Source organism: Seriola dumerili, unplaced genomic scaffold, assembly GCF_002260705.1.
Source record: "Seriola dumerili isolate Sdu_G_001 unplaced genomic scaffold, Sdu_1.0 BDQW01000565.1, whole genome shotgun sequence".
NCBI classification, from domain to species: Eukaryota; Metazoa; Chordata; class Actinopteri; order Carangiformes; family Carangidae; genus Seriola; species Seriola dumerili.
Window position 1 is genome coordinate 368957 of NW_019174820.1, and position 24629 is coordinate 393585.

At 43.9% G+C, this 24629-nt stretch overlaps 2 protein-coding genes across 2 annotated transcripts in view; one reads left to right on the forward strand and one right to left on the reverse strand.

Moving 5' to 3' along the window:
* npas3 (neuronal PAS domain protein 3) overlaps positions 1–24629 on the reverse strand; it is a 300964-nt gene that overhangs the window by 7324 nt on the left and 269011 nt on the right. Inside the window, exons 8-12 of the mRNA XM_022764686.1 lie at positions 18260–18453; positions 15585–15691; positions 5277–5424; positions 4593–4708; positions 1060–1280 (exon numbers count right to left, since the gene is read on the reverse strand). Coding sequence (XP_022620407.1) covers positions 1060–1280; positions 4593–4708; positions 5277–5424; positions 15585–15691; positions 18260–18453 — 786 coding nt within the window. The remainder of the gene's footprint in view (positions 1–1059; positions 1281–4592; positions 4709–5276; positions 5425–15584; positions 15692–18259; positions 18454–24629) is intronic.
* Positions 8595–14955, forward strand: LOC111236078 (keratin-associated protein 4-12-like). The gene is made up of 4 exons (XM_022764685.1): positions 8595–9120; positions 9227–9333; positions 12686–12831; positions 14736–14955. Exons 1-4 carry the CDS (start codon positions 8595–8597, stop codon positions 14953–14955), a joined length of 999 nt encoding a protein of 332 aa, XP_022620406.1.

The following is a 24629-nucleotide window of genomic DNA, read 5'->3' on the forward strand; positions in this document are numbered from 1 at the left end:
CACCCGTGGAGCACCGTGGTGTGGTGGGGGCCAGAGTCCCCGTGACCGGTGGACCACGCGGGAGCACCACGTACCGTGGTGCAGACGCTGAAGAGCCTCCAGGTCACCAGAGTACAGCAGTGAGAGGAAGAGGTGGATGAGAGAAGAGGAGGAGGACGATGATGAGGAAGAAGAAGAGGAGGTGGTGGGAGTGCCTTGTTGCTTGTCCCGCGGGAGGCGGAGAGAGGAGGAGACAGCGGGTCAGCAAGAGGAGGCGCTGGAGGGAGAGCTAAACTGGGCGGCACTGGAAGCCGAGGACGGGGCGGAAGCTTCCGTTGTAGGGAGCTTCCTCACTCCCGGCCGCTCCCTCTGTTCCAGGAGGGGTGAGGACAGAGTCGGGATGGACACTGGAGAGAGCCTCCCTGGGGTTGAGGGGAAGGTCTCGTGGGTCCGGGAGCGGCCGGCTTGGAGGTCATGCTGTAACGGAGACTCGTTCCTGGAGAGTCTCTCTGTTGGGGGGGTAGTTCCAGATGCTGCTGTCGTTGTCAAAGTTGATGGGTTCTGCCATCTCAGTCCTTGATCTTTTAGGACCGAGGACGTTGCACCCGGCGCTGTTTGGTGGAGCCGGAGGAGTGTGAGGAGGTGGGAGGAGGTGGTGGAATGTGGCCTGGGCGGGGTCCACCAGTGGTGTGGTATCTCATGGCGACGGGGCTGGGCGTGGTGCGAGGACAGGCGAGCTCCTACTTCGTGACCCGTCCCATTTCTGCACTTTCCTCCTCTTCCGCCTCTTTCTGGAGTTTGCTTCCAGCACCATCGCAATCCTGCGCGCCTCCTTCTCCTCACTCGTCCTCATCCTCATCTTCCTCCTCGTCCTCCTCCGATGAAGACGTCTGCGAGTTGTGCAGGCTTGACGTCTTCCCCCTCTCCATAGTGCTCTACTTTAATATGAGCCCGCCCCAGATTTACCAAGTCCTCCGATGGCGCCCAGTCCCCTAAACCTCCCAGTCCTGCTAACCTGCCAGCGCTTCCTCCTCACCCTCGCCTCCCCGCTGGTCCCCCTCCCCCTCCCCCCCTGGCCTCCTCCTGCTCCTCCCCCTCTCCATCTGAAGGTTCCAGACTGTCGTCGCTGTCCTGGCTCTCAGGGTTACTCGAGCTGTCTCCTTCTTCCTGACGTTTCATTTCCTGTTCAGAGGAGCAATGCGATTGGCCGGGTTGCTGCTGGCGTTTGCTGTCTGTCTCCGGGTCCTCGCTGCGCTCTGATTGGTGGCCTGGCTTCCCCTCGGACTTGGCGTTCTCGTTGTCTGTGGAGAGGATGAAGTTGGTTAAACAAGCAGGACAGACAAAAAAATGAGCTTTTACATGAAGCAGCACGTGAACCTGGAGAGTAACTCTGTCATTCATTCATTCATTCATTCATTCATTCGACAACAGGGGTGTGTAGGCTTCAGGGTGAGGACAGATCGGCCAACCTCTCTGTTCCACACTGAGACATGTCTCGACAGCTGTTGGTTGGTTGCAATGGAGTTTGTTTGTTTGCAGACATTCGACTTGAGGATTAATTGTAACTTTGGTGACGCTTCAACTTCAGCTCCACCATCAGGTCACAATATTAATCCGCCTCGTACTTTACTTTATGACCAAATACCTGAAAATCGAAGACGATCAAAGACACTGGATGCTGTATTTGGTTCTGAATGGCGAATAGATGATATGGTTACTAGAGAGCATTGTGTGATGGGACCACACCAACCGTGATGTCCGTCTACTACACACACACTCACTCACACACACACACTCACTCACACACACACACTCACTCACACACTCACTCACATACTCACTCACACACACTCGCTCACACACTCACTCACACGCACACACACACACTCTCTCACACACACACACACTCGCTCACACACTCACTCACACACTCACACACACACACACACACACACACACACACACTCACACACACACACACACACACACACACACTCACACACACACACTCACACACACACACACACACACACACACACTCACACTCACACACACACACTCACACTCACACACACACACACACTCACACACACTTCAAACCCTGCCAGCTCACACCGAGGCCGCGGCTGTCCAGCTGGCAGCGCTCTGACTCCCCATGGCACCTGAAATGTCGACTCAATTGTTCTGTCTGGGGAAAACCTTGTATCTCCATTAAGTGTGGTTTCCAAGCAAAACAAGTTTATTCTCAGGCTGGGGGGGGGGGGGGGTGGGGTGTTTATGGGCAAAATTTATAAAATACCACTTATCAGGATCTGTCAGGTAGAACAAAACAAAAACAAATACTTTCCCGCTCTTATTTCCATCGTTGTCCTTTGTGTTTTCACAGTCACCAAATTAGAGGCAGACTACAAATTGATTGATTGATTTTTGATAATAATGTAAATATAATATACAATATTACATATATTTATATTATATACATATTGTATATATATATTTCTTGACGATGTCATATTATGTCAATGTAATTATATTACATTATGTTGTATAGCACAAATAAAAACAAATAAAAACAAACCCATTGCTGGTTTTGGCTCCTTTAGTCATCCTAACAGAACAGAGGTCAAAGGGCAGATATCTCATTTTAGGAATACGTCGAGCCTGAGCACCTCGGGCCTGTTGGAGCCCGGCTGAAGCTGGCCGCCTCCTGTAGCAGCTGGCATCAGTTTACAGCCAACAGCGTGCCAGAATCGTTCTCCTCCAGCAAGAGTAACAGCTGGCACTGATTCTCATCATGCCAACACAGGCTGCAGGACTTGATAATATTATGCTGAAGGTGGAGGCCCGGTATTGGTTTAAATTTAACTATACTGGCACTGTGTGAGCTTTGTCTCCGTCAGTATTGGCTGCTTGAATGCTGGTGACACACAAAGTTAATCCTTGATTTGTGTCTGTAGATCTGAATGACGCCAGAAACATCTAATTTAGTTGTCTGCATGGATTCTCACATCAGGTGAGATTTATTAGACTTATTATGTGTCTACATTCATTATTCAAATTCTGTTATTTCCAATAATTAATCTTCTAAACTGTCTAAAAAATTTAACTTAAAAACACGACTTGGTGTCAAAGCTTGTTGAGAATTAATGAGTGAATTAATGAAACACTTGTTTTGAGTTGTACTAACCTTTTGTCTTGGTCGTTGTTTGGTAACCTACAGTAGAGACGGCCGTGTCTCCCTCAGGCCCTGTGGCCAGACACTGCTGAAGCTCGCTAGCTAACATTAGCTCTGCGTGGCTGAACGTTCGTCTCCAGCTGACCCGAGAACCCCGCGGAACAGCCTGAATGCTTCTGATGGCTGTATCTAAGATCTTTACAAACGGACTACAGACCAAAGCTATGAGGCCCTCGTGTTATAGGTCAGTGTGATGAAGAACTGTTTATTCATGACATCACCCTATTCGGATGCTTCTGGCCCAACACACGCCTGGATCTTCGGCCCACGGCTGTTATCCTACGATGATGACTGATGGCCAGGAGATTTTCTTTGTGTGCGTCAGAACTGGTCCAGATCTGGAGGGAGGATCTGACACTCACTGCGTTTATGGGCCAGACTCAGGCCGTGGAACCCGGCGTGTGCTGGGCCAGAAGAAACACGAGCATGTGGCCCGAGTATGGGATTGATAGGTTGTTTTGCATTTTCAGACAGTATGTTTTTTTATGTTGCAAAAGAAAAGGCTTTGAGGACACTACAAAAACGGCTGGATGAGCTAATGTTAGCCTGAGCTCTGAGTAGGACCAAGTCCCTCACGGTGGATGATTCAGTCCTGCACCTTTTCTTTTCTTTTCAACATAACGTTCTACTCCACAAAATAACGTAGATATAAAATATAATTTAGTTAACTAATGATGTGCTCCTTTGCCTTGAAGTAACACCAAGTTACTTCTGTTGATGGTAAGCTAGTTAGCACAGCATGCTAAGCTTTGTAGCTCACATTAGAGTTGACAAACACACCAGATGAAGCAGAGACCAAACATGTTGTTCCTCTTTCACTGCTTCGTTTCCTTCTGATGTTTTTACGTCTGCAGCAAAAAGAACTGGCATCATTTTCTTTTTCAGGCTTCACAGACATTAAATGTTGAGGAGAACCATGTGTTGGACTCTTGTCGTCTTTTTTCTGGTGTTTTGGTTCATTTTTCCGAGGCTTTTCTCTGGTGCTTTGTGGCCTTTTTAGGGAGGAGGGGGCATTTTGTGGCATTCTGTAGAGTTATGCCATGTTTTATGTCATTTTGTGGTGGTTTTGCAGCAGTGCCAGGAAGTGCTCAGTCCCTGCAGCTGTTGGCGTCCATCTCCACCCAGCCTGGCACAGACGGCACACTGGCACCAGCTGATAAAATATCTTTGGCTTCTCTCATTCAGGCTGTATCTCTCAGTGCTGGTTATTCTGCTGGTAACACTTGTAGAGGTTCTTGGAATCATACAAGTTTTATCAACATGTCGTGACTCATTTCATCTTTATATTATATAAAACAGTGAAAAACCAAGCAAGATAAAATACATTAGGGTTATTTGGATGTCGGATGTAAGTACTCCTCCATCCTCCCTTCCGTACCTGAGTTTTCTTTGGACTCGGACTCGGAGTCGGAGGTTTCGGAGGATTCGGAGGTTTTCTCGGGCAGGTTTGGCAGCTGGGCGATATCCATGGGCGTGTCTTTATACTCTGGATTACTGTGAAGTGACACAGAAAGGTTTTTGTTTCAGTTGGTTGTGTGATATTTAGACTGTGAGAGAATTGTTTTCACTTAAAGGTCGCAAACAGTATTTTCTTCTTCTTCTGTGTTTTAAGTCTTGATCCATAAGAAGATCTATTAGTTAGTTACATTATAGTTTTACATCTCCTCTCTCAGGCTTCTCTCTGGAGCTCTAGTAACAACAGGTCAGTGAGCCAATCAGAAGAGAGGAGGCTCTGAGCTATAAACTATATAAATAATATATATAAACTAATAGTTTACTAAACTAATATTAAAGATTTATTTCCTCTTCTCTCTCATATTAAAAGCACCTGCTCTGCACATAAACAGTTCCCTTGTATTTAATATACATTTGTGCAGTTGTATTATTTAATTCCCATTTAATATTCAACTTTTTAACTTTTTGCATAAATTCTTCATTTTTTTTTAAATGAATTAATCTGGTTTTGTCACGTCTTTGTTCATGAAAGACAAACTCTGGGAATGTGTAGATGTAGTGAAACTTTCATCGCCATGACGACAATGATGACCAGTTGACCTCTGACCTGAGAACGTAGTTGACCCAGATGATGTTCTTCTCGCTGGCGTTCTTGGCGTTGACAGCGATGGTGGCGCTGGACTGGATCCAGATGTAACCGCCATTTTTCTGGATCCACCGGTAATACTTTGTCACACACTGACCCTTATTCATCACTGAGAGAGAGAGAGAGAGGGAGAGGGGGAGAGAGAGAGGCAGTCATCAGATGTCATGTGACAGCTGGCTGAGAGCTGCTCTGTTGCTGCCGTCATTAATCAGACCAACACACACTGCCAGCCTCTGTGTGTGTGTGTGTGTGTGTGTGTGATAAGTTGGAGAGAACACACTCACACTGTGACAGGATGTGGATCTTAATATGTGCTTTGAAAAACACTATTGACATGTTTGATACCCCATACCTCCCGCTTCATGATATTCCACCATAGCCTGTTAGCAGTTAGCGCGTTAGCATGTCTGAGGAAGACCAGTGTCACTGCAGCTGAGTCCCAGTTCAGGGGCCGCATCCTCCGTAGGACGTGGACCTCGAAGGTGTGGTCCCTTTGCAGGCCGCGAAGAACTGAAAGACGGTCTACGGAGGATTTACGCTGTACGTCACCAGCTCTTCCCGCCCTTACTGTTGTGTCGCAAAGCGCCTCTTCTGTCGCCTAGCAACCTTGACAACATGCAACTTTTTTTCACTCAAGCGTTTTGTTTTCAGTCTCTTGGTTGTAACAGTGTTCACCGTCAACACTTACATTAATAGTGTAGCGCTCAGACTCTCTGTTGGTGATGTTTGCTTTCATTACCGAATGCAATGAATCTTGGGATACGTTGGACCACGGAGGATCCACCTGCTGGACTGGGAGAGTCGCTGTGATGCAGTCTGTCATTTCCATGAATTAACCAGTTCTTGTTCATTCGTCTCAAACCGCCGACGCTCCTGCACAGACGTCAGCATCTGACTGATCTCAGATCTCTTACTGTAACGCTCCTCCGTCCGTGTCCTGTTTGACTCGGATGTTGGCGGCAGGTAACTTCAAGTTTTTTTAATGATGATGAAAGCGAGGACTTCTGGTCGCAGTAACTTGGCTCAAAACTAACTTAAAAACCCAGGAAAAACAACTGACAGCTCAAACAGTTATTATCTTTAAGTCTCAGAAAGACTGTCAGAAAGACGCCACCGAAAAACTCTAAACAACCGTGGAACTGTTACCTGTCCTCAGGTGTAGCTCGTTAGACTGTGTCCTCTGATCTGTCTCCGTTTGTTTGTTTGTCTCTGCTGATAAAAGTTAAAATGTCTTGATGAAAAATGGTGTGAAATAAAGACAGAATGAAAAAAAGTTGAATATACAGTATGCTGCTGGAATGGATAAAAATGATTTAATTAAAAAACTCTTATTGTGAAAAGAAAGAATAACATTTCATAATACTGAGCTGAGTTTCACAATGTCACTATTTTATTGTAGATTCATGCTATCATGTCACGTCTTATTCATTTAATAGAACTTATGACACTTTAGGTCGTTTTTCTTTCTTTTGATTTTTGATTTCGTCTCATGTTTCTCATGTTTCTTCGCTCCATTTGTGCCTCACAGTAGTTTAAAACTACAATTCCCAAGATGTGGAACTGTCTCCCTCTGGTTCTCTCTGCCGGTCTGTTCCTCTGATGAAGGTCTGATGGACTGAGAATCTTTTTCTGTCATCTCATTGACACCTCCAGCAGAGATCGTGTCGTGTGGGGGGGTGGTGAAATATATAATATATAATATTTACTTCAGAACACCAGTGATTGTTTTCCATCTCTAAAATGTGTTTTTACCTTCGGTGTGTTGTGTGTTTTTGCATCTTTAACTTCAGTAAAAGATGATTTCAACATGTGAGAGAGAGCTGCAGTACCTGCCGCTCTTCACCAGATAGCGCTGTGTCACTGCGACAGGCGCCCCCAGCCTCAGGAGGTGGCAACCCGCCTCCACCCCCCACACCCACCCCTGCTCCGCCCTGCGACGGCACGCCGGCAATAAATTTGGCTAAATTAACCACTAAATGGTTATCTCAAGCAATATGTATTGGCATTAATCAGTCAGCGACGAGAAGCGAGGGCCACTAAATTCATATCCCTCTCCTCCATTTAATTATGGCCACAAATAGGTTTTTCCACGACAGAGAAGAAAGAGAGAGAAAGTAGAGGGTGATTTATATAAAAAGAAGGCCAGTAATTAAAAACTATTAGAAACTAATAGCATTGTTTAAGACGACATCCCCAGGGCTGCTATAATTGACTTTGGTCGGGCGGTCGGCGCTCATTCGTTCTCTGTTTGCCTGTTCAGAGAGAGAGAGAGGGAGAAAACGAGGGGGGGACAGAGAGAGAGAGAGAGGGGAGAAAGAGAGAGAGAGAGAGATGGAGGGGAAAATAACTTGTTTGCATGTTAAGGCAGAGATGGTGAGATCACGTCACCTTGAATGTGACCTTGCTTTGTTTGTACGGCAGAGTAAATAACGACACAATGAATGCGCACGCACACACACGCTCACGCGCGTGCGCGCGGTGCAGTGCTGCTTGTTCAGATGACTGCAGGTCCTCAGAGAGCGGCTCAGTGTATCAGCATGTCCAATGGAAGAGGACACACACACACACACACACACACACACACACACACACACACACACACACACACACACACACACAGGGCTTCCTGACTCCAGCAGACTGCACAATGTGCTGCATGAAACATCCTGTCAGCTGACGTTCATTCCTCAGGACACATTTAAAACAAATATTAAATAAATAAAAGACTCAATAATCAATATTGACAACGACCTTCTGGCGAATTCTGAGCTGAGGAATCTCTGCTGTGAACATTTATATCTGCCGTCTGATGTGCAGTTAACAGATAAACGATGTTTTATATTGATCCGTGTTGTGAGGAAGAAAAAGGAAAATTAAAAAACAGGAAATAGAAATGAAACACTGAGTTGCTGCTACTTTCACACGTCTCTGCGTTTGTTCCATGTGACGACAGTAAATACAAACGTACTGCTGTTCTCACTGAGAGTGACAGTGACCTGAACCTGAACATGAAGCTTGTGACAGCTTCAGGGTCGTCACATCATGTCTCTGCCCACCGTGTTAAACTCCCTTTACATCCCATAATATCCGATATAAATATTCTTACACAACTTTTAGCTTTAACATCAGGAAGCTCGGCCGTTCCTATCATCAAGGTTTAATGTTTTTAAAGAGAATTTATTTTCAAAACATTCAAATACATTATTTATATTTTAAATTTTCATTATATTTTTCATTACATCTAATTGAACGAAATTGTTCTGTTTTGCAAATGATTTGATGGCACACTTGCAAAACCTTCATGGCCACAGGCTGAGAACCAGCTGTAGGAGAACCTGCTGTAGGAGAACCAGCTGTAGGAGAACCTGCTGTGGGAGAACCTGCTGTAGGAGAACCTGCTGTAGGAGAACCAGCTGTAGGAGAACCAGCTGTAGGAGAACCAGCTGTAGAAGAACCAGCTGTAGGAGAACCTGCTGTAGGAGAACCTGCTGTAGGAGAACCAGCTGTAGGAGAACCAGCTGTAGAAGAACCAGCTGTAGGAGAACCTGCTGTAGGAGAACCTGCTGTAGGAGAACCAGCTGTAGGAGAACCTGCTGTAGGAGAACCAGCTGTAGGAGAACCAGCTGTAGGAGAACCTGCTGTAGGAGAACCTGCTGTAGGAGAACCAACTGTAAGAGAACCAGCTGTAGGAGAAGCAACTGTAGGAGAACCTGCTGTAGGAGAAGCAACTGTAGGAGAACCTGCTGTAGGAGAACCAGCTGTAGGAGAACCAGCTGTAGGAGAACCTGCTGTAGGAGAACCTGCTGTAGGAGAACCAGCTGTAGAAGAACCTGCTGTAGGAGAACCAGCTGTAGGAGAACCTGCTGTAGGAGAACTGGTATCTGCAAACACTCTTACATCTCTGCTCTCAGTCCATCAGACCTCCATCAGAGGAACAGACCGTCAGAGAGAACCAGAGAGAACCAGAGAACTACAGAACCAGAGAACCGCTGAGAGACAGTTCCACATCTTGGGAAATGTAGTTTTAAAGTACTGTGAGGCACAAGTGGAGCGCAGAAACATGAGAAACATGAGACGTGACGGCTGGACTGGATCTGGAGAGACCAACAGGAACCACAGTCCCGCCTCTCTCCGTCCTCTCGGCCTCCCTCTCCGTCTCTCCTTCGTCTAGCAGGTGAGGGTTACGTGTCACCCCCTCTCCTCTTACTCCTCCATTAAATCACTCACTCTCTGATTGGCCACTAATGAAGGAGAGGAGAGGAAGAGAGAGAAAGAGAGAGGGAGTGCTGGAGGCTCGCCCGAGGCTGCAGGAGAGAGACCAGTAGATTAAAGGAGCTCTATTCCCTTTTAAAGTCTCTCGGCCTCTTTTCTCTCCTCTTTTCCTCCGCCGCTCCTCTCTCTCTTTTCTCTTTCGGTCAATGTCATAACTTTGACGTCGTCTCTCCCTCCGTGTTTATATCACTCTTTGCTTTGTCTGCTTGTTACACTGTGTGTGTGTGTGTGTGTGTTAGTAGAGGTGTGTAAGACTCGGTGGACTTTATATTTTGACTGTAAACAGTAGGACAGACGTCCCTCTGTCGTCCTCTGCTGGCTGACTGCAGAACAGTTTGGATGCGTCTTCTCTGCAGCATTACTGTATTTTATATGTGTGTGTATATACTGTATATATATATATATATATATATATTATATATACTGTATATATATGTCTACTGTGTTTTTCTACACGCCTCCTGATACTGCACCTTTGCATTTACAGCTGGAACTGAAACTTCACATGCTGAACCTCAGCTGCATCACTGAGTCTTTAGGTCTCAGTTTCAGGCCCTTTACTGTAGCAGTGCTTCATTGTTTACCTCCACGTATGGCTGCCCCGCTCCCATCAGCAGTAACCATAGCAACCAAGTCCCATAGATAAGCATGTGCAGGGAGAGGCAGACATTCAAGGAAAGGTATGCAGCAGACAAACAGCACGGAGCGTCTTTCTTTAGGAAGACATAACGTCTCTATGATGAGGAGAGGAACGACCTTATTTGGACATAAAGTCTGTGTCATGTGAGGACTCCACATGTTCCAAGATGGCGTCCCATTTATTCCAATGAGAGTCGCTCACTGGGAGCGACTCTCAGGCTTCCACACCTCTGGGCTCCATGGAGTTCGTCTCTCCTCATCTCCAAGACTTTGTTTAATTAATTGTGTGTGTGTGTGTGTGTGTGTCACTCTTCCCGCTCTTCCTGTCACTGCTCAACTGTCAAATATAAGTAAGAATATAAATACTTAATATAGTCTTATCAATCATCTTACAGACTCGTCATCATCTTAACGGGCCAGAGGTCATCATGAGTTTCTATAGGCTCCTGTTTGGGCCACATACACAAATGATGTACACATGACTGAGACACGAGATGTAAACTTCCTGAGGACGTCATGATCTCTGAAGTCCACCAGAGCAAGAGTCAATAATCAACTTACATATGACAGAAAAAAAGCCCCTTCAAAACCTCGACGTCATGGCGACAGTCGTCACATTTGAAAGTTTTCTTCAGTAACACAGTGACTGTAGACCCACGGGTTCAAACAGGAAGTGATCACAGCTGATCCAGCTAAGGACACAGTAACAACATCGACACAGTGGACGAGCTTCTGTGGCACACACTGATGAACAGGTGAGGGTTACTGATGAAGATTTAGAGAAGTCCCACAAAAGTGACATACAGTGTGTGTGTGTGTGTGTGTGTGTGTGTGTGTGTGTGTGTGTGTGTCTCAGGTCATTGAGGTTGTCCATGTTCTCTGCTTGTCCTGAAAGGCATGCTTTTTTTCTGTGTGTTTTACTAACGTACCTGTGTGGATAGCTTCACAGGTGTGCGTGTGTGTGTGTGTGTGTGTGTGTGTGTTTTGTCTACAGACAGATAAAAAGCTGCCTGTCAGTGTGTGTGTGTGGATTCATTAAAGCCAGTGTTAGTCCGGAGAGACGAGCTCTGCTAAAACGCCTGCAGGCTTAAATCCACCGAGCTTTCACTTCTGTGAAACTCTCTCACTCTCTCTTTTTCATTTGCTGCTGCGTGTTGATGTCTCTCGACCGTCTCTCTCTCTAAAACGTCCTGTGTGTCTCTTTGCTGTTGTCTTCTCCGTTGCTAATTCTCTCTCTTTTCTCCCTCTCTGCATGTCCAAATGTCTCTCTCTCTCTTTTCCTGTTTTTCTCTAAACAAACAAATATTTTTCATTCTCTCTCCTCCTCTCTCTGAAAAAGTCCTTTTGTCTTATTAAGACAGTTTCCCTTGTGTCCTCATTCGACTCCCTCCCCTCTCCTCCTCCTCGTGAGCAGACGAGTGTATATATTATTCCACCACGTCTTTTCTTTTTCCCACTCCCTTGTTATTATTCTGTTCCCTCTCCTAATCGCCTCTTTCCAGGTGAAAAAACTCCTCAACTTTCTTTCTCTTTTGTTCGTGATCGTGACGAGACACAAACTCTGGTCTCCTGCGTCAAAGTCTGACTCAGTCCAGTAGCAGTGGTGTTGCCGTCCTCTTCCTTTGCATCCTTCCTTCTTGGAGAAAAGATGAGAAGCCAACATCTCTATTTCTCTTTCTTCTTGTTCTCGAGCAGCCGTTTCTTTCTACGCGCTTCTCCTTTATTTCTATAAAGTGAGCCCTTCTCTCTCTCTAGAGCCATTTCCTTCCATATCATCTTCCCTTTCCCTCCCTTTCTGTTCAAAAATAGCTTCTCCTCAGTTTTCTCCACCTTATAACACATTTTCTCATCCTTCTTTCTTTGTGAAAAGTTTTTTTTCTCTTTTAGTTTTTTCCTGTCTCTTTCTCTTTCTCCATCTGTGAATCACTCACTAGTTCTCTGTCTTTGAGAAAAGACAAATTTCTGTCTTCATCCCTTGCGCCAAGTATTTCTCAGCTTTTCAGCCTTTCTCTGCTTTCAAATCACTCGCTCCTGTTCCCTCCCTTTCTTTGTGAAAAAAAAACAAGTTCACCCTCTATCTCCTCTTTCTCTTTCTCTCTGTTCTCGGAGTGGAAACGAGGACAGATTGACTTTGAGATCTGACCTGGGCTAAGACCGGCTGTCAGCAGGTAATGATAGAGACTTAGGGAGTGATGCCTCTTCACAGAGAGGGATCACGCCTCGTCCTCCACTTAAAAAGAACCCTTTTAAAATTTAGATCCCTGTTGAGAGAACAGGCTATCCCTCTAAAATACACCTTGATCGATTCCCTAACTATCCGACTCCTGCAGCAGCGGGGGAACCGAGAGCAGACGTGGAGATAAATCCCACATAAAAAAAAATCAGAAGCTGCTGTTTTGCAGAAACGGAAAAAGAAACGTGCAGAAAGTCTTTTTTTTTAATCACTTGATGATCTGCAGCTTTTCGACAACAACACGGAGAACTCCAGCCTCAATTCAAATATGGCAAAGAAAAAGCTATGTCGACTGACCACGGGAACTTTCCTGGAAACTTTCCTGCAGTTTGAGCAGGAACTGGACTTCAGCTTCTTGTTGCTGTTTCTCAGGTTGGACTTTCACCATAAATTACAGGTCACACACCAGCGTTGAGGAAGCAGCTGGCGGCTCGTTTCCAACATCCTCACACACATCTGAGGAATACAACAACCACCTGATGACTGTGTCGTTATGTCTCAAGGCGACGCCCACAACAGGTAAAACTTTCGTTTGTTTAGTGTGATTGGGTGAAAGCTGGTTTGACCTGTGGTCACCTCCTTCCTTTCCAGCCCTGACGAGGACAGCGCCACTGGATGATTCTGCCTGGATCATGTTCAGTTTTTATATCCCTTCTTAATCGCTGCACGTCGTACCTGAACACCAACTGCTGAATCGTGACGAAACGCACGATGACAGCCAGGTGTACTGCGCACCTTTTCATCCAGACTCATTATTATGACCTCATAGGTCATAATAATGGTAGGTTTTGTTGCTAAGCGACATCTAGTCATAGTAATGATGATAGGAGCAAAGGGAGAAGCGTCGGTGACGTAGTATAAAGAGACAAAGTCCACGTCAGGAGGAGGTGCTGGTGGATGGACGGGTTTATAAACTGTTGTATCTTTTATCTGCGATCGTTCGACAAACTGAACCACGTTCCCATTACTGTAACCATGACAACAAAGATCATCTAATCTTAAGGAAATACTGTGCAAACTGAACAATAACACAGAGACACGAACACATCGCATTTCAAGCCAAACCTAAAACCCGTCACAGCCGCAACACAAACCACATCTGTCACTATCCAATTAGAAAAGAGAGCTTCAACGTGTCTGCTGAAAAAAAAAGTGGGGAATCATTAGACCACTGCTCTGAAATCAGCTTCCACACAATCAGCAGCAGGTTCATAAAGCCACCAAATTAAACCGCCCCAAAGAAAGGCAGATTTCAGAACAATCTGACCGCGCTCCAATTGATGGGGAGGATGAAGAGAGAGGAAAAAAGAAAAGACACAGAGCACCTCCAGCGCCTCGTAGCCATCCATTTCTGAAAGCCCCCCTTTCAAAGAGGAAATTAATTTTGAAAGAGGAAGAATAAAACGAGCAGCCGAGGTGACTGAAGGTGCTGTATTAGACTACGCTCGACTAAAACCAAGTCATTTAAACCGCTGGCTGCCGGCTCGCCTCCCTGACCTCCCATCCTCGCTGCAGACAGAGAGGAATAATCTCCGTCCCTATTTCACTTCCTTCTCTCTCTCTTTTTTTTTGTGTTTTACACATCCTAAACCCCCCCCCCCCGTTCCATCTGACCCCACTGGGCCACTGTAGAGTCACTTCCTGATTGCCACTCTGGATATTCAGAGCTCAGGAACTTTTGGAGAAGGTAATTGAAAAAGTTTCAGGGAGCTTCATGATGCTCTGATGAGTTGTGGGACATGTCTTAGCTTTGTCACAAGTTAAAACACCGTGCTGATGCAGCGTTAGCCTCGAGCCTCAGAGTTAGCATCATCAGTTGACTGAGAACTGAGACCTGGTCCACGAGTTCACACCAGCTGTCAATGACGATATTAGTGATTTGAATTGTATGGTCTCTTTACGACTTGTGTTGTGCTAGTCCCCTAAATGGAAGCTAGCTAGCCTAGCTTGCTAATATTAGCACAGATTCTCAACAACCCAGCTGCTCGTCTCAAACAGCATCACCTCCATTTCTCTGCCACTGTTTTTATGGATGTAACTTTGCAGGTAGCAAACTAGCCAGTGAGCAAATAAATGTACAAACAATAATGAATATCAAGTTTATATATTTTGAGCAAAAAAGAACAAAAAAGGGAAAACAAAACATTAAATCAAAAGTACAAGCTGTATTCATATTTAAACTTTAACATTCACTGTTGTGAAGTGTTTTGCAGGGAAACTCTAGAAAATCCCATGTGGACGTATTCCAGATGTGAGGTGAGGTTGTTCTGTTACAGACAGCACTCCACTACATACACTGAAGGCTCGAGTCAAGGTGAGTTCACCTGCTTCATGATGCCTGAACGCAGCTCGCCACACCTTAAAGCGAGACAGAGGACGAGTGCGTCTCAGCCTCAGTGGACAGGATCTGATAGAAGCTGTGGCGGTCTGTGGTCTGACTCCCATCAGGCCCGTTGCCCTTCCTCTGTGGTTGTTGTTATTTGGCGTCCTGCCTAAATGCCTTCACAACCTCCGACACACTGTGAAACGCTCAACGCCTCCTCAGCTTTTACCGCCACAGTAAAATCTGACTGCAGCAACAAACAGCACGCCGCAAATCACTCAGACAGCCACTAAATAGGGACACCAAAACTCCTCCTGTGTGTGTGTGTGTGTGTGTGTGTGTGTGTGTGTGTGTGTGTGAGAGAGAGAGAGAGAGAGTGTATTATGCCTCCTGACAAGGGTAATAAGACTGTGGAGTTCTGTGAGGAAACTTTCAAAGATACTGCAGAGCAAAGATTCTGAATGGAGACATGTTACTGCTGTGACACTGTCCATACTAAAGACTTTTACTCTTTCTGTGGGACAAAATGTCCAACATGTCAAAACGTGTCCATCAAGTGTTAATACAGTCTTTGTTTAAGCATGAATGTCTTCCTGTGGTTGCTTAGCTAAGGGTGTGCAGTTACATCCGTCCGCCACAAGATGGTGCAGACGAGAAATAAAACGACGCTGTGATTCGGTAAGAAACAGCTGTTTGTCATTCAGAAATACATTTGCTGATTTCGACATGATTCAGTAATGAATGCGTTGACTTCATTGTCCAATCAGAGTGGAGCATGTGGTCAGGTGGTGGCAGTACTCACAGTCCAGGTGACTCTGTCTGATTCCCTCCACGTCCTCGGCGTGGATGAACTGGTAGCACCTCTTCCCCACGATGTCGACAGGAGTCAGGTCCATGTAGTCACTGATTCTGAAACCACCGGAGCAACACGTGTGAAACACTGTCACATACAGGAAATGTCTACATGATAATCAAAACACGACACACCTGCTCCACCATCATCTTCATTCTGTATTCAGCAGCACGTCAAGTTTAACAAAGTGCTGAGTTGTTGTTCAAATCATGACTCAAAACACACACCTGTATGAAGCAGCTTTTCTTGATTTAAATACTTTTATCTTTGGTTTTTACTTTTCATTTTCATTTGCAAAACAGGTGTAATTATAGCTTAAAAAAATAAATAATATTTTAACATTTTTAAAACAAATTCTTCCCCATATTAAGGCGTCACTGTGATAAACCAATGATGGAATGAGGAGCCAATGAGGAGCTGTCGCCGGTCAGACCACACTGTATACTTGTTTACTGTCTGATTGTGGCTAACAGGTCACATCCATGGCAACAACAGGAGAATCAAAATAGAGAGCGGGTTTTAGTTCAGTGAACTCTGAGAACACATGATTTGGCCTCCCTACTGTTACTAGGCCGGATGTGGGCCGGATGTGGGCCGTGAGTTGGAGAAGGCTGGGAACCGCTGGCTTACAGGTTCCGTCAAAAGCAGCTGGAACGTCAGTGGTTGTGCTTTGAAAGGTAAAACTGAGGCAGAAGGTCAAAGTTCACACTGTTTGGGGGCAGATGATCTAGTCACAAAGAAGTCAACTAAATCCTCTTTATTAGAGTCATGACGTCTTTTAGAAACGCCCTTGAGTCCTCAGGGTTCTCCTGAATGACGCTGGGGCAGCAGCCTCTGCTGTCCTGGCCACAGCAGAACTACTGAATGAAATGTTTGCGCCTCTTTAAGTGAAGGGTATTTATTGACTGGTGGAGGACAAACAGTGGCACTGGTCGAGCGGCTGTGCTGTGAAACTGTGAGATGTATAACTCGTCACAGCTCGGTACAGTTCTGGTACTCGACAATTAAAAAGACTGATCCAGGGAAGAAAGGGAAAAAGCTAATAACCCAACAACAGAGGCTGAAGCCCGTCGGTCTGTTGTACAGGTAACACACATCAGCGTTAAAAGGTTTAATTTGAACAAATTTGCCACAGGATAGACAGAACAATTTCCCCGGTATCATTCAGATAGAGGACGGGTGGTGGTGGGGGGGCAGGGAGGGAGGGGGGGACTAATGTCTGGCAGGCAGATAACAGCACACTCTGTTCTTTAGAAAAATCCATCCTCCCATTTTCTCATTCTCTTAGAAACTCATCCTCAAAATGGGGCTGTAATGGGAGCGAGGTTTGTCTGTTCGCCGCCGAGACGCTCTCTGTCGCTCCGCACTGAATATCATCATCTGCCTCGCATTGTGTCTCTTTTCCACCCACAAAAAAAAAAGCAATCTGTCTACTATCATTTTTTCCTCCTCTCTTTTTATAATAAAACATGAAGGTTTTTTTTCCTTGATATGAATCTCCCTGGTCGGCCGGTTAACTCCTGAGCCAGATCCTGATGCCTATCTGCTTTATCTGGACAGAGGGAAGGAGATAGATCCATCAGTGACATATTTCACTGTTAAACCAGGGAGGATTGGGTCAGACTTCCTCATGAATAAGAAGCTCCAACAAGGGAGACAACTTTTTTTTTTCCTTCCTTGAACAGCAGCTATGAAACATGAATGCAGATAACAGACCGTAAAATGCAGTTTTGTGTGTGACGCTGGTGCTTTAAAAAAAATGGGTAGAAACAGTTTCTCTAAAGAAGTCGATTAAATGATCAGAAATACGACAGCTGTAAAAGCAGCTCCGCTTCATATGGAGGGACATTATCATGTAACTGCTGCATGATAATTGATTAATCTACAATCACGAACAACCTGACTAATACTGGAGTTTTTATTATGATCATTAACGCATGACATAAACCTTATTGATAAAGATCCAATAAATTCAATTCTTTTAGAGATTTTAATTTCTTCCAACAAGTTGTCAAGCCTTTTAGTTTACTGTAATCTGTGAGTCTGGAAATACAGAGTGATATTGTCATGATGGCAGAACAATTTGAAACATCCACAACGTTAAGTTCATGTTTGAAAGTTGTGTCCGTCTGGTCTTTATTTGATATTTCATTAAATTAAATTCTAAATAATTTGGTTTAAAAAAATTGAATACTTTAATTAAATCACCACAAAATTCAAGTTGAATTACAAAAAGAAGTAAATCTAAAAATATGTCACTTCCAACAGGAATACTGTGTTTAACACTGGAGCAGGGAGGACGTCCCTGTCTTCTTTAGTTTCTCGTTTTCTTGAGATTAAAAATAATAAGTCACTAATCACGGCATTACATGTTATTTTCTTCATAACAATATTTAATATATATATTAATATATAAAATATTTTCATGTGTAACAATGGTTCAAATCGTGAAGAGAATTTTTTTTGAACTGAAAGTCCAAACAACGTTGATGTGAAAAACAAAAAAGGCCTAAACAGAGACTTTTAATTTAGTTTTAACTTCGACCTTCACAGATTTAATTTGAATTTAAATTCTTAATGAACCGTCAGAAATCAGCAGCCCTCAGGTGAGTTCCCTCCTCTACCTGTTCTCACAGTAGACGATCTTCAGGTCCATGTTGACTCGGGTGACGAACATTTGACAGTCGATGCGAACCTCGTTGATTGTGGGTGGTGGGAGGGCGTGAGCCACCACCACCATCCCCATGATCTGATTGGGCACTGAGCGGCTGTGCGTCAGAGCCATCCGGATCCGCAGACGCCCTGTGATGTGGATCACCTGGACGAGGGAAACAGACAAACAGAGGGGAGGTCAGAGGGCGGGGTGGAGTCCGTTCAAAGGTCACACAGGTGTTGGTGAATCATTCAGAAACACTCTCAGTCACGGCTTGAACACTGCACCAGCTCAAAGTCCACTTCACCAAAACACAGTTGTTCTATAATTACTTATATTTAAGGGCGGCACAGCTGTGAGTCATCGGCATAGAAGTGACAGGAGAAGTTTCCTGATGATGTTTCCTGATGATGTTTCATGGGGGGATTCTTTCATAAATGGAACTCCTTCATAGAATACTTTGTCCCTTGACTGACTGTTCTTTATATCATTTTCCTGTTTTATCTTTGATTAATTTATATTACTTAGTACAATTAATGTTCATAAGTATTTGAATGTTACATTTCCTATATAATTGAAATATTTATTTATACATTATAATTTACTATTTGTATGATTTTCTATACAGACACTGTGTTTGTGTGTTCTTGACTTCAAGGCCGGGGGAAACACGAGTAATCATATATTTCTATATGTCTTGTTTTATCTTGAATAAAAAGTTCAAAAAAAAAAGAAAAAAGTAAAAAGAAATGGTTTCAGTTTTGACAGAACATTTTTTTCCAGTATTTTTGAAATAAAATTCGGTCTAGAAATGGTCAGTAGTAATTTAGACATTTAACATTGAGATGTTAATTTTTGAGCAGAGGCTGGACGTTTAAAACATGTGGTGCCAGAGGTTAAGGAGGAGTTTGTAATGAGTAACCTGTGGGAACTGGTTGAAGTAATAACAATAATGATAATAATAATAATAATAATAATAATAATACACTTTATTTGTAAAGCACCTTTCATACATAGTTGCAGTTGAAAGCACTTTACAGAAGAAAAATAAAACACAGGTAACAGCAGCAGAAATAAGGGGCAATAAAACAATATAAAAAATGCTTTTTAAAAAACATAAAAAGGTTTAAAAAGAACAAAGGGAATAAAAAATGTATCAAGTAAAATATAAAAGTAAAGTATAGTAAATTAAAAGCGAGATCATAAGAATACAGAAGTGGTGTGTCTGATTTGTGGCGGAGTGTCGAACAGACTCCATTAAAACTGAATAATTCTAGTTTATCAGGTTATAGGTCTGGGTCCAGACAGGACGGCGTCTGGGTCTGGATCCGGACCGCGGCCCGTCTCTTAGTGACCTCTGTTCTGTGTATTTATGGGTTTTCTTGTTTGTAATATTTCCTCTGCTGCTGATGTCCACAGCTTTATTTAAGCAGAAGCTTGTGCACACGTTCCTCATGTTATTCTATTAAACCACTGACACACATTCCTATATTTCTACTTTTTATTATATGTTCATCTCTACGTGTTGTTGTTCTACGTTTCTTTTTATTGAACGTGACCTTCGGCAGCAAATCACAGAATCCAGTTTGTTGTGGTTTGTGCAATAAAACTGATTTATAACTGATTATCCAGCGCTTGTAACTGCTCTGAAACGGATCACAACCTTTATGTTATGGTCTAATTTTCTCTACTTAACTTATATATTTTTTCTATGCAAATGAAGGAAAGAATCCAGTTTGAAATACTGTAAATCCCGGAAGAGGTCGCAGCGATCACAGATTCAATTTGGCAGCAGAAGTGAGCACAGATAAAGGTCAAGTCAGGGCTACCTCATGGGGATTTGACCCCTCTCTCTCTCTTTAGCTGTTCTCTGAGCGGACTCCTGGGATGGAGAGAGAGAGAGAGAGGAAAGGTGGAAACACAGGAGTTGACAGACAGAGGGAGAATGAAGGGTTTAATTATCCAGAGTTTTAAACTGGTGTGAAGCTTCTAAAGTCTGTCAGACACGATGGATCAGGAGAAATGTTCATCAGCTGCGGCTCACTCGCCTTTAAACAGCGTGTGTCTTCTCTACAGACACGAGGGTCAAACAAGAGGAGAGGAAGACGAGGCTCACGCCTGAACTCGTCCAAGACGTAAACCTGTCTCTGTCCTCTGACTGTGGGTCTCCAGTCATTTCACTGTGGGTTACCAAGCATGTGAGTCAGAGCGGAGCTGACACACACACAACACGTGACATGCAAATTCTTAAAACATTAAAAAAATGTCTAAAAATGTCTCATTAAAGAGATTTAAATCACTTAATTAATGTTTGTGAAATGTTTCAGTTAAAACGTCTCATTGTAAAAGAGTCACAGCTGATTCTTTCAATATGGTGACTGTGCAAACACACGTCAAATGTTTCTGTTTGTGTAGTTTGACCGAGAACATACACACACACACACACACACTCACTCACTCACACACTCACTCACACACACACACACACACACACACACACATCACTCACTCCTTCCTCACTCATCACAACACTTACCATCACTCACACACACACACACACACACACACACACACACACACACTCACACTCACTCACTCAATCACTCACTCACTCACTCACACACACACAACTCACACACACACACACACACACACATCACACACACACACACACAACACACATCACGTCCACACACTCACTCACTCTACGACAACTCACACTACACACACACACACACACAACACACATCACTCACTCACTACGCACTCACTCACACACTACACAACACACACACTACACACACACACCCACACTCACTCACACACCTCACTTCACACACTCACTCACTCACACACACACACACCTCAACTCACAGCTCGCTCCATCACTCATCACACTCTCACTCACACACACACACTCGCTACACACTCACTCACACACTCACACACACACACACATCAACACACACATTCGTCACACCTCACTCAAACACACAACATCAACACACACACATTCGTCACACACTCACTCCACACACACACACTCACATCACACTCACAACACTCACTCGCCACATCACTCACTCACACACTCATCACACACACACATGCCACTCACACACTCACTCACATACTCCTCAACAACACACTCGCTCAACATTCACTCGCAAACAGCACACACACACACTCTCTCACACACACACCACTCGCTCACCACACTCACTCACAAACTCACACACACACAACACCACACACACTCACTCACACACTCACTCACTACATCACACACTCACTCACACACTCTCACTCACACTCTACTCAACACACAACTCGCTCACACATTCACTCACACACACAACTCACTCACAACACTCACTCACACACTCACTCACACACACACACTCGCTCACACACACACAACTCACACACTCACTCACACACACACACTCACTCACACATCCTCACACAGCTCACCACACACACACACTTCGCTCACACACTCCAACTCACACACTCACTCACACACCACACTTCACTCACAACACTCACTCACACACTCACTCACACACATCTCACTCACATCACTCTCACTCACACACACACACTCGCTCACACACTCACTCACACACTCACATCACAACACACACACTCCACTGCACACACTCACTCACACACTCACTCAACAACACACTAGCTCGACTCACACACTGCTCACAAACACTCACTCACACACAACTCGCTCGACACACTCACTCACACAACACACACACACTTCAAATGCCTTCTCCAGCTTGCTGTGATCGGACTTTGTTTGAAAGTGAATGTGGAGAATCATCATGTTTGGTAAAAGGTGAATTTATGTTTCTGAAGACTGATTCAGCTTCTTCCCTTTCAGGCCTGTGCTGCAACACAAGAGTTCTTCCAGACTGCTAACTGTAACACTGTGTTGTGTGTGTGGTGTGTGTGTGTGTGTGTGTTTTGCAGTGCTGTATGGTGTCAAGTGAGTGGAAATATGTGCAGTAATATATTGCATGTGTGTGTGAATATTATGTGCTTCTCCGTCTCCACTGTGATTTGCATGTGATCTGAGTCTGCCAGGTGGAACGTGGTAGCACACACACACACACACACGCACACACACACACACACCACACACACACACACACCACACACGACACTATGAGAATAAAACATCCAACTTCATTGATGGATTCGTCTCTGAAGGAAAAGAGGAAGTATTTTTTTTTAAAATAGACAAAGTAAACGCACGGCCACCATCCTCCTCTCAGGCTTCTCCTGTGCAGCTCTAGTAACAACAGGTCTTGAGCCATCAGAAGAGAGGAGGCTTTGAGCCGTCTTCTTCTGATTGGCTGACTGTTTTCTGAGTGATCAATAAAAATAAAGCAGATTTCAGGGTAAAAACACTCAAGATAAACAAATCCTGCAAGGTTTGGATGGTGGGTCCAGGTGGGCGGGGCTTGGTGTCTGCTTTGTTGTGACATCACAAAGTTCCAGATAGTCCTGACGGCTGGTTTTAAGGCTCAGTTTCTGAATACAGGCTGTGTGCATTTCTCTGTGGACTGAGGTTTGATACTTTCACTAGTATTAATATAGAAGCTAGAGCTGATCTATAATCAACACTACACATGGGACACAGACCTTTACACTGGAGGAGCTTTAAGGTGGTATGTGTTGTTTTCACCAGTCTGTTTCTAATTCCCACGCCTGACCTTTATATCCTGAGGACTTATGTGCACTCCTCTCTTTGTGAGCGTGGACTTCATCCGGATGAAGCAAGGATCGTTCCAGAGAGTTGTCAGGAGCCAGGAGCTGGGGCTGCTGACTCCACTGAGGAACACAGGGAAACAAACATAATTCAAACATTACAGACGTTTGTTAATATTGTTATTGATCTGCACATCCATAAACTGCACATAATAAATCTAAAGTTTATGCAAATTTACTTCAGATCCCATAACTGATGCTCACTCAGATATCAACTGACTTAAATACTGTTTAAAACAGGGTGGCACTGCAAAAAAAGAATAACTCATAAAGCATTTAAAGAACCTTCTCCATCAGGTGAGAGGGTGAATTTCACCACCAGTCTTTTTTTAGTCAGAGTCAGAGAGTCAACAGACTCAGAGTCAGAGATTCAAAAAGTCGAAATTTCACTGAGTCAGAGACTCATAGAGTCCGATTCAGGAGTGGAGAAGAGTTTTATGCGAAACATGAAGTGGAAGATTTGTACTGGTGTAAAGACAAATAAATACAATTCATTGTCAGCAGGACGAGTCGGCCAATCTACAGCTGCTGTCAAAACGCGCAATCACCTCGCAAAGCAAGCTCGTTGACAGTCGAACGGTGAAATTGTCAAAACAGCATCAGGCGAAACGATGAGAAAACAGGAAGTTCAGGCACAAATTAAAGTTTGTTAAGGAGAAATGCTCAATGTGTTTGAAAAGCTTAATCTTCTCATGTCAGGACGTGTCAAAAATAAAAGTCTTCATCCTTATGCTGAGCAGGCATACATAGTTTTTTTTTTTATGCACTGTGTCAATTTTGAAGCTGCTTTTATTCTCATAATAAACTTTATTGTTCAGACAAGAAAGTGCTTCACATGAAAGAGATAAGATAAAGTATAAAGATAAACATACAAACATAAAGATAGCATTAAAAAAAAATTTAAAAAACATAAATGTACAAATGGATTAAATAATAAAGATAATTAAACTAAGAAAAATAATCCAGATAAATAATTTTTAATGTTAAAATAATAAAATAATTAAAAATACAGAAATACTAAAATCAAAACGAAAAAGAGAGAGAGTGTCGGACTCTCTATTAGAATGGCCTCCACGCTTTATTGCTATCTAATATTCTCAAAGCTTTTTCGTCTCATCATTGATTTATACATTTTAATTCTAAAGAACATGGAGAAAATGGTTTTTTATGTCTGTTTGACAGTATCTTACTGATTTTAAAGTTGATAAAAGAGACATCCAAATTCCCTGCAGTGACCTCGAGTGGTGTAACAAAATAAACAAGGACTTCATCACGTGTTCATAAATCTTGCTCTGGAAAAGGGGTAAAAAGAAAAAAAATCTAAAAATATCTGAAATAAATCAGAAAATAATTGTGTTAATGTGAATATCTGTGAGTCAACAATTGTGTTCCTGTCCATCCACTGCAGTGATGTCCGACAAATCAAAATCAGACAAAACTGTCTTTCGATTGTTCTGCCACACTCGTCTGTGAGGCCTCGTCCTTCAAAAACGCCTCGAATCCACACAACAAGCACATCTTTTCACCAATCACCCCCACCCCCCCAAACTAGTCAA

What these genes read in the sequence shown, in the direction of transcription:
- LOC111236078 (XM_022764685.1), top strand. Translation starts at nt 8,595, where the DNA reads ATGGCACACTTGCAAAACCTTCATGGCCACAGGCTGAGAACCAGCTGT. An exon ending in AGTTCCACATCTTGGGAAAT is followed by an intron (nt 9,334 to 12,685) that starts GTAGTTTTAAAG and finishes GATGATCTGCAG; the next exon opens with CTTTTCGACAACAACACGGA. An exon ending in TTCTTGTTGCTGTTTCTCAG is followed by an intron (nt 12,832 to 14,735) that starts GTTGGACTTTCA and finishes GTTCTGTTACAG; the next exon opens with ACAGCACTCCACTACATACA.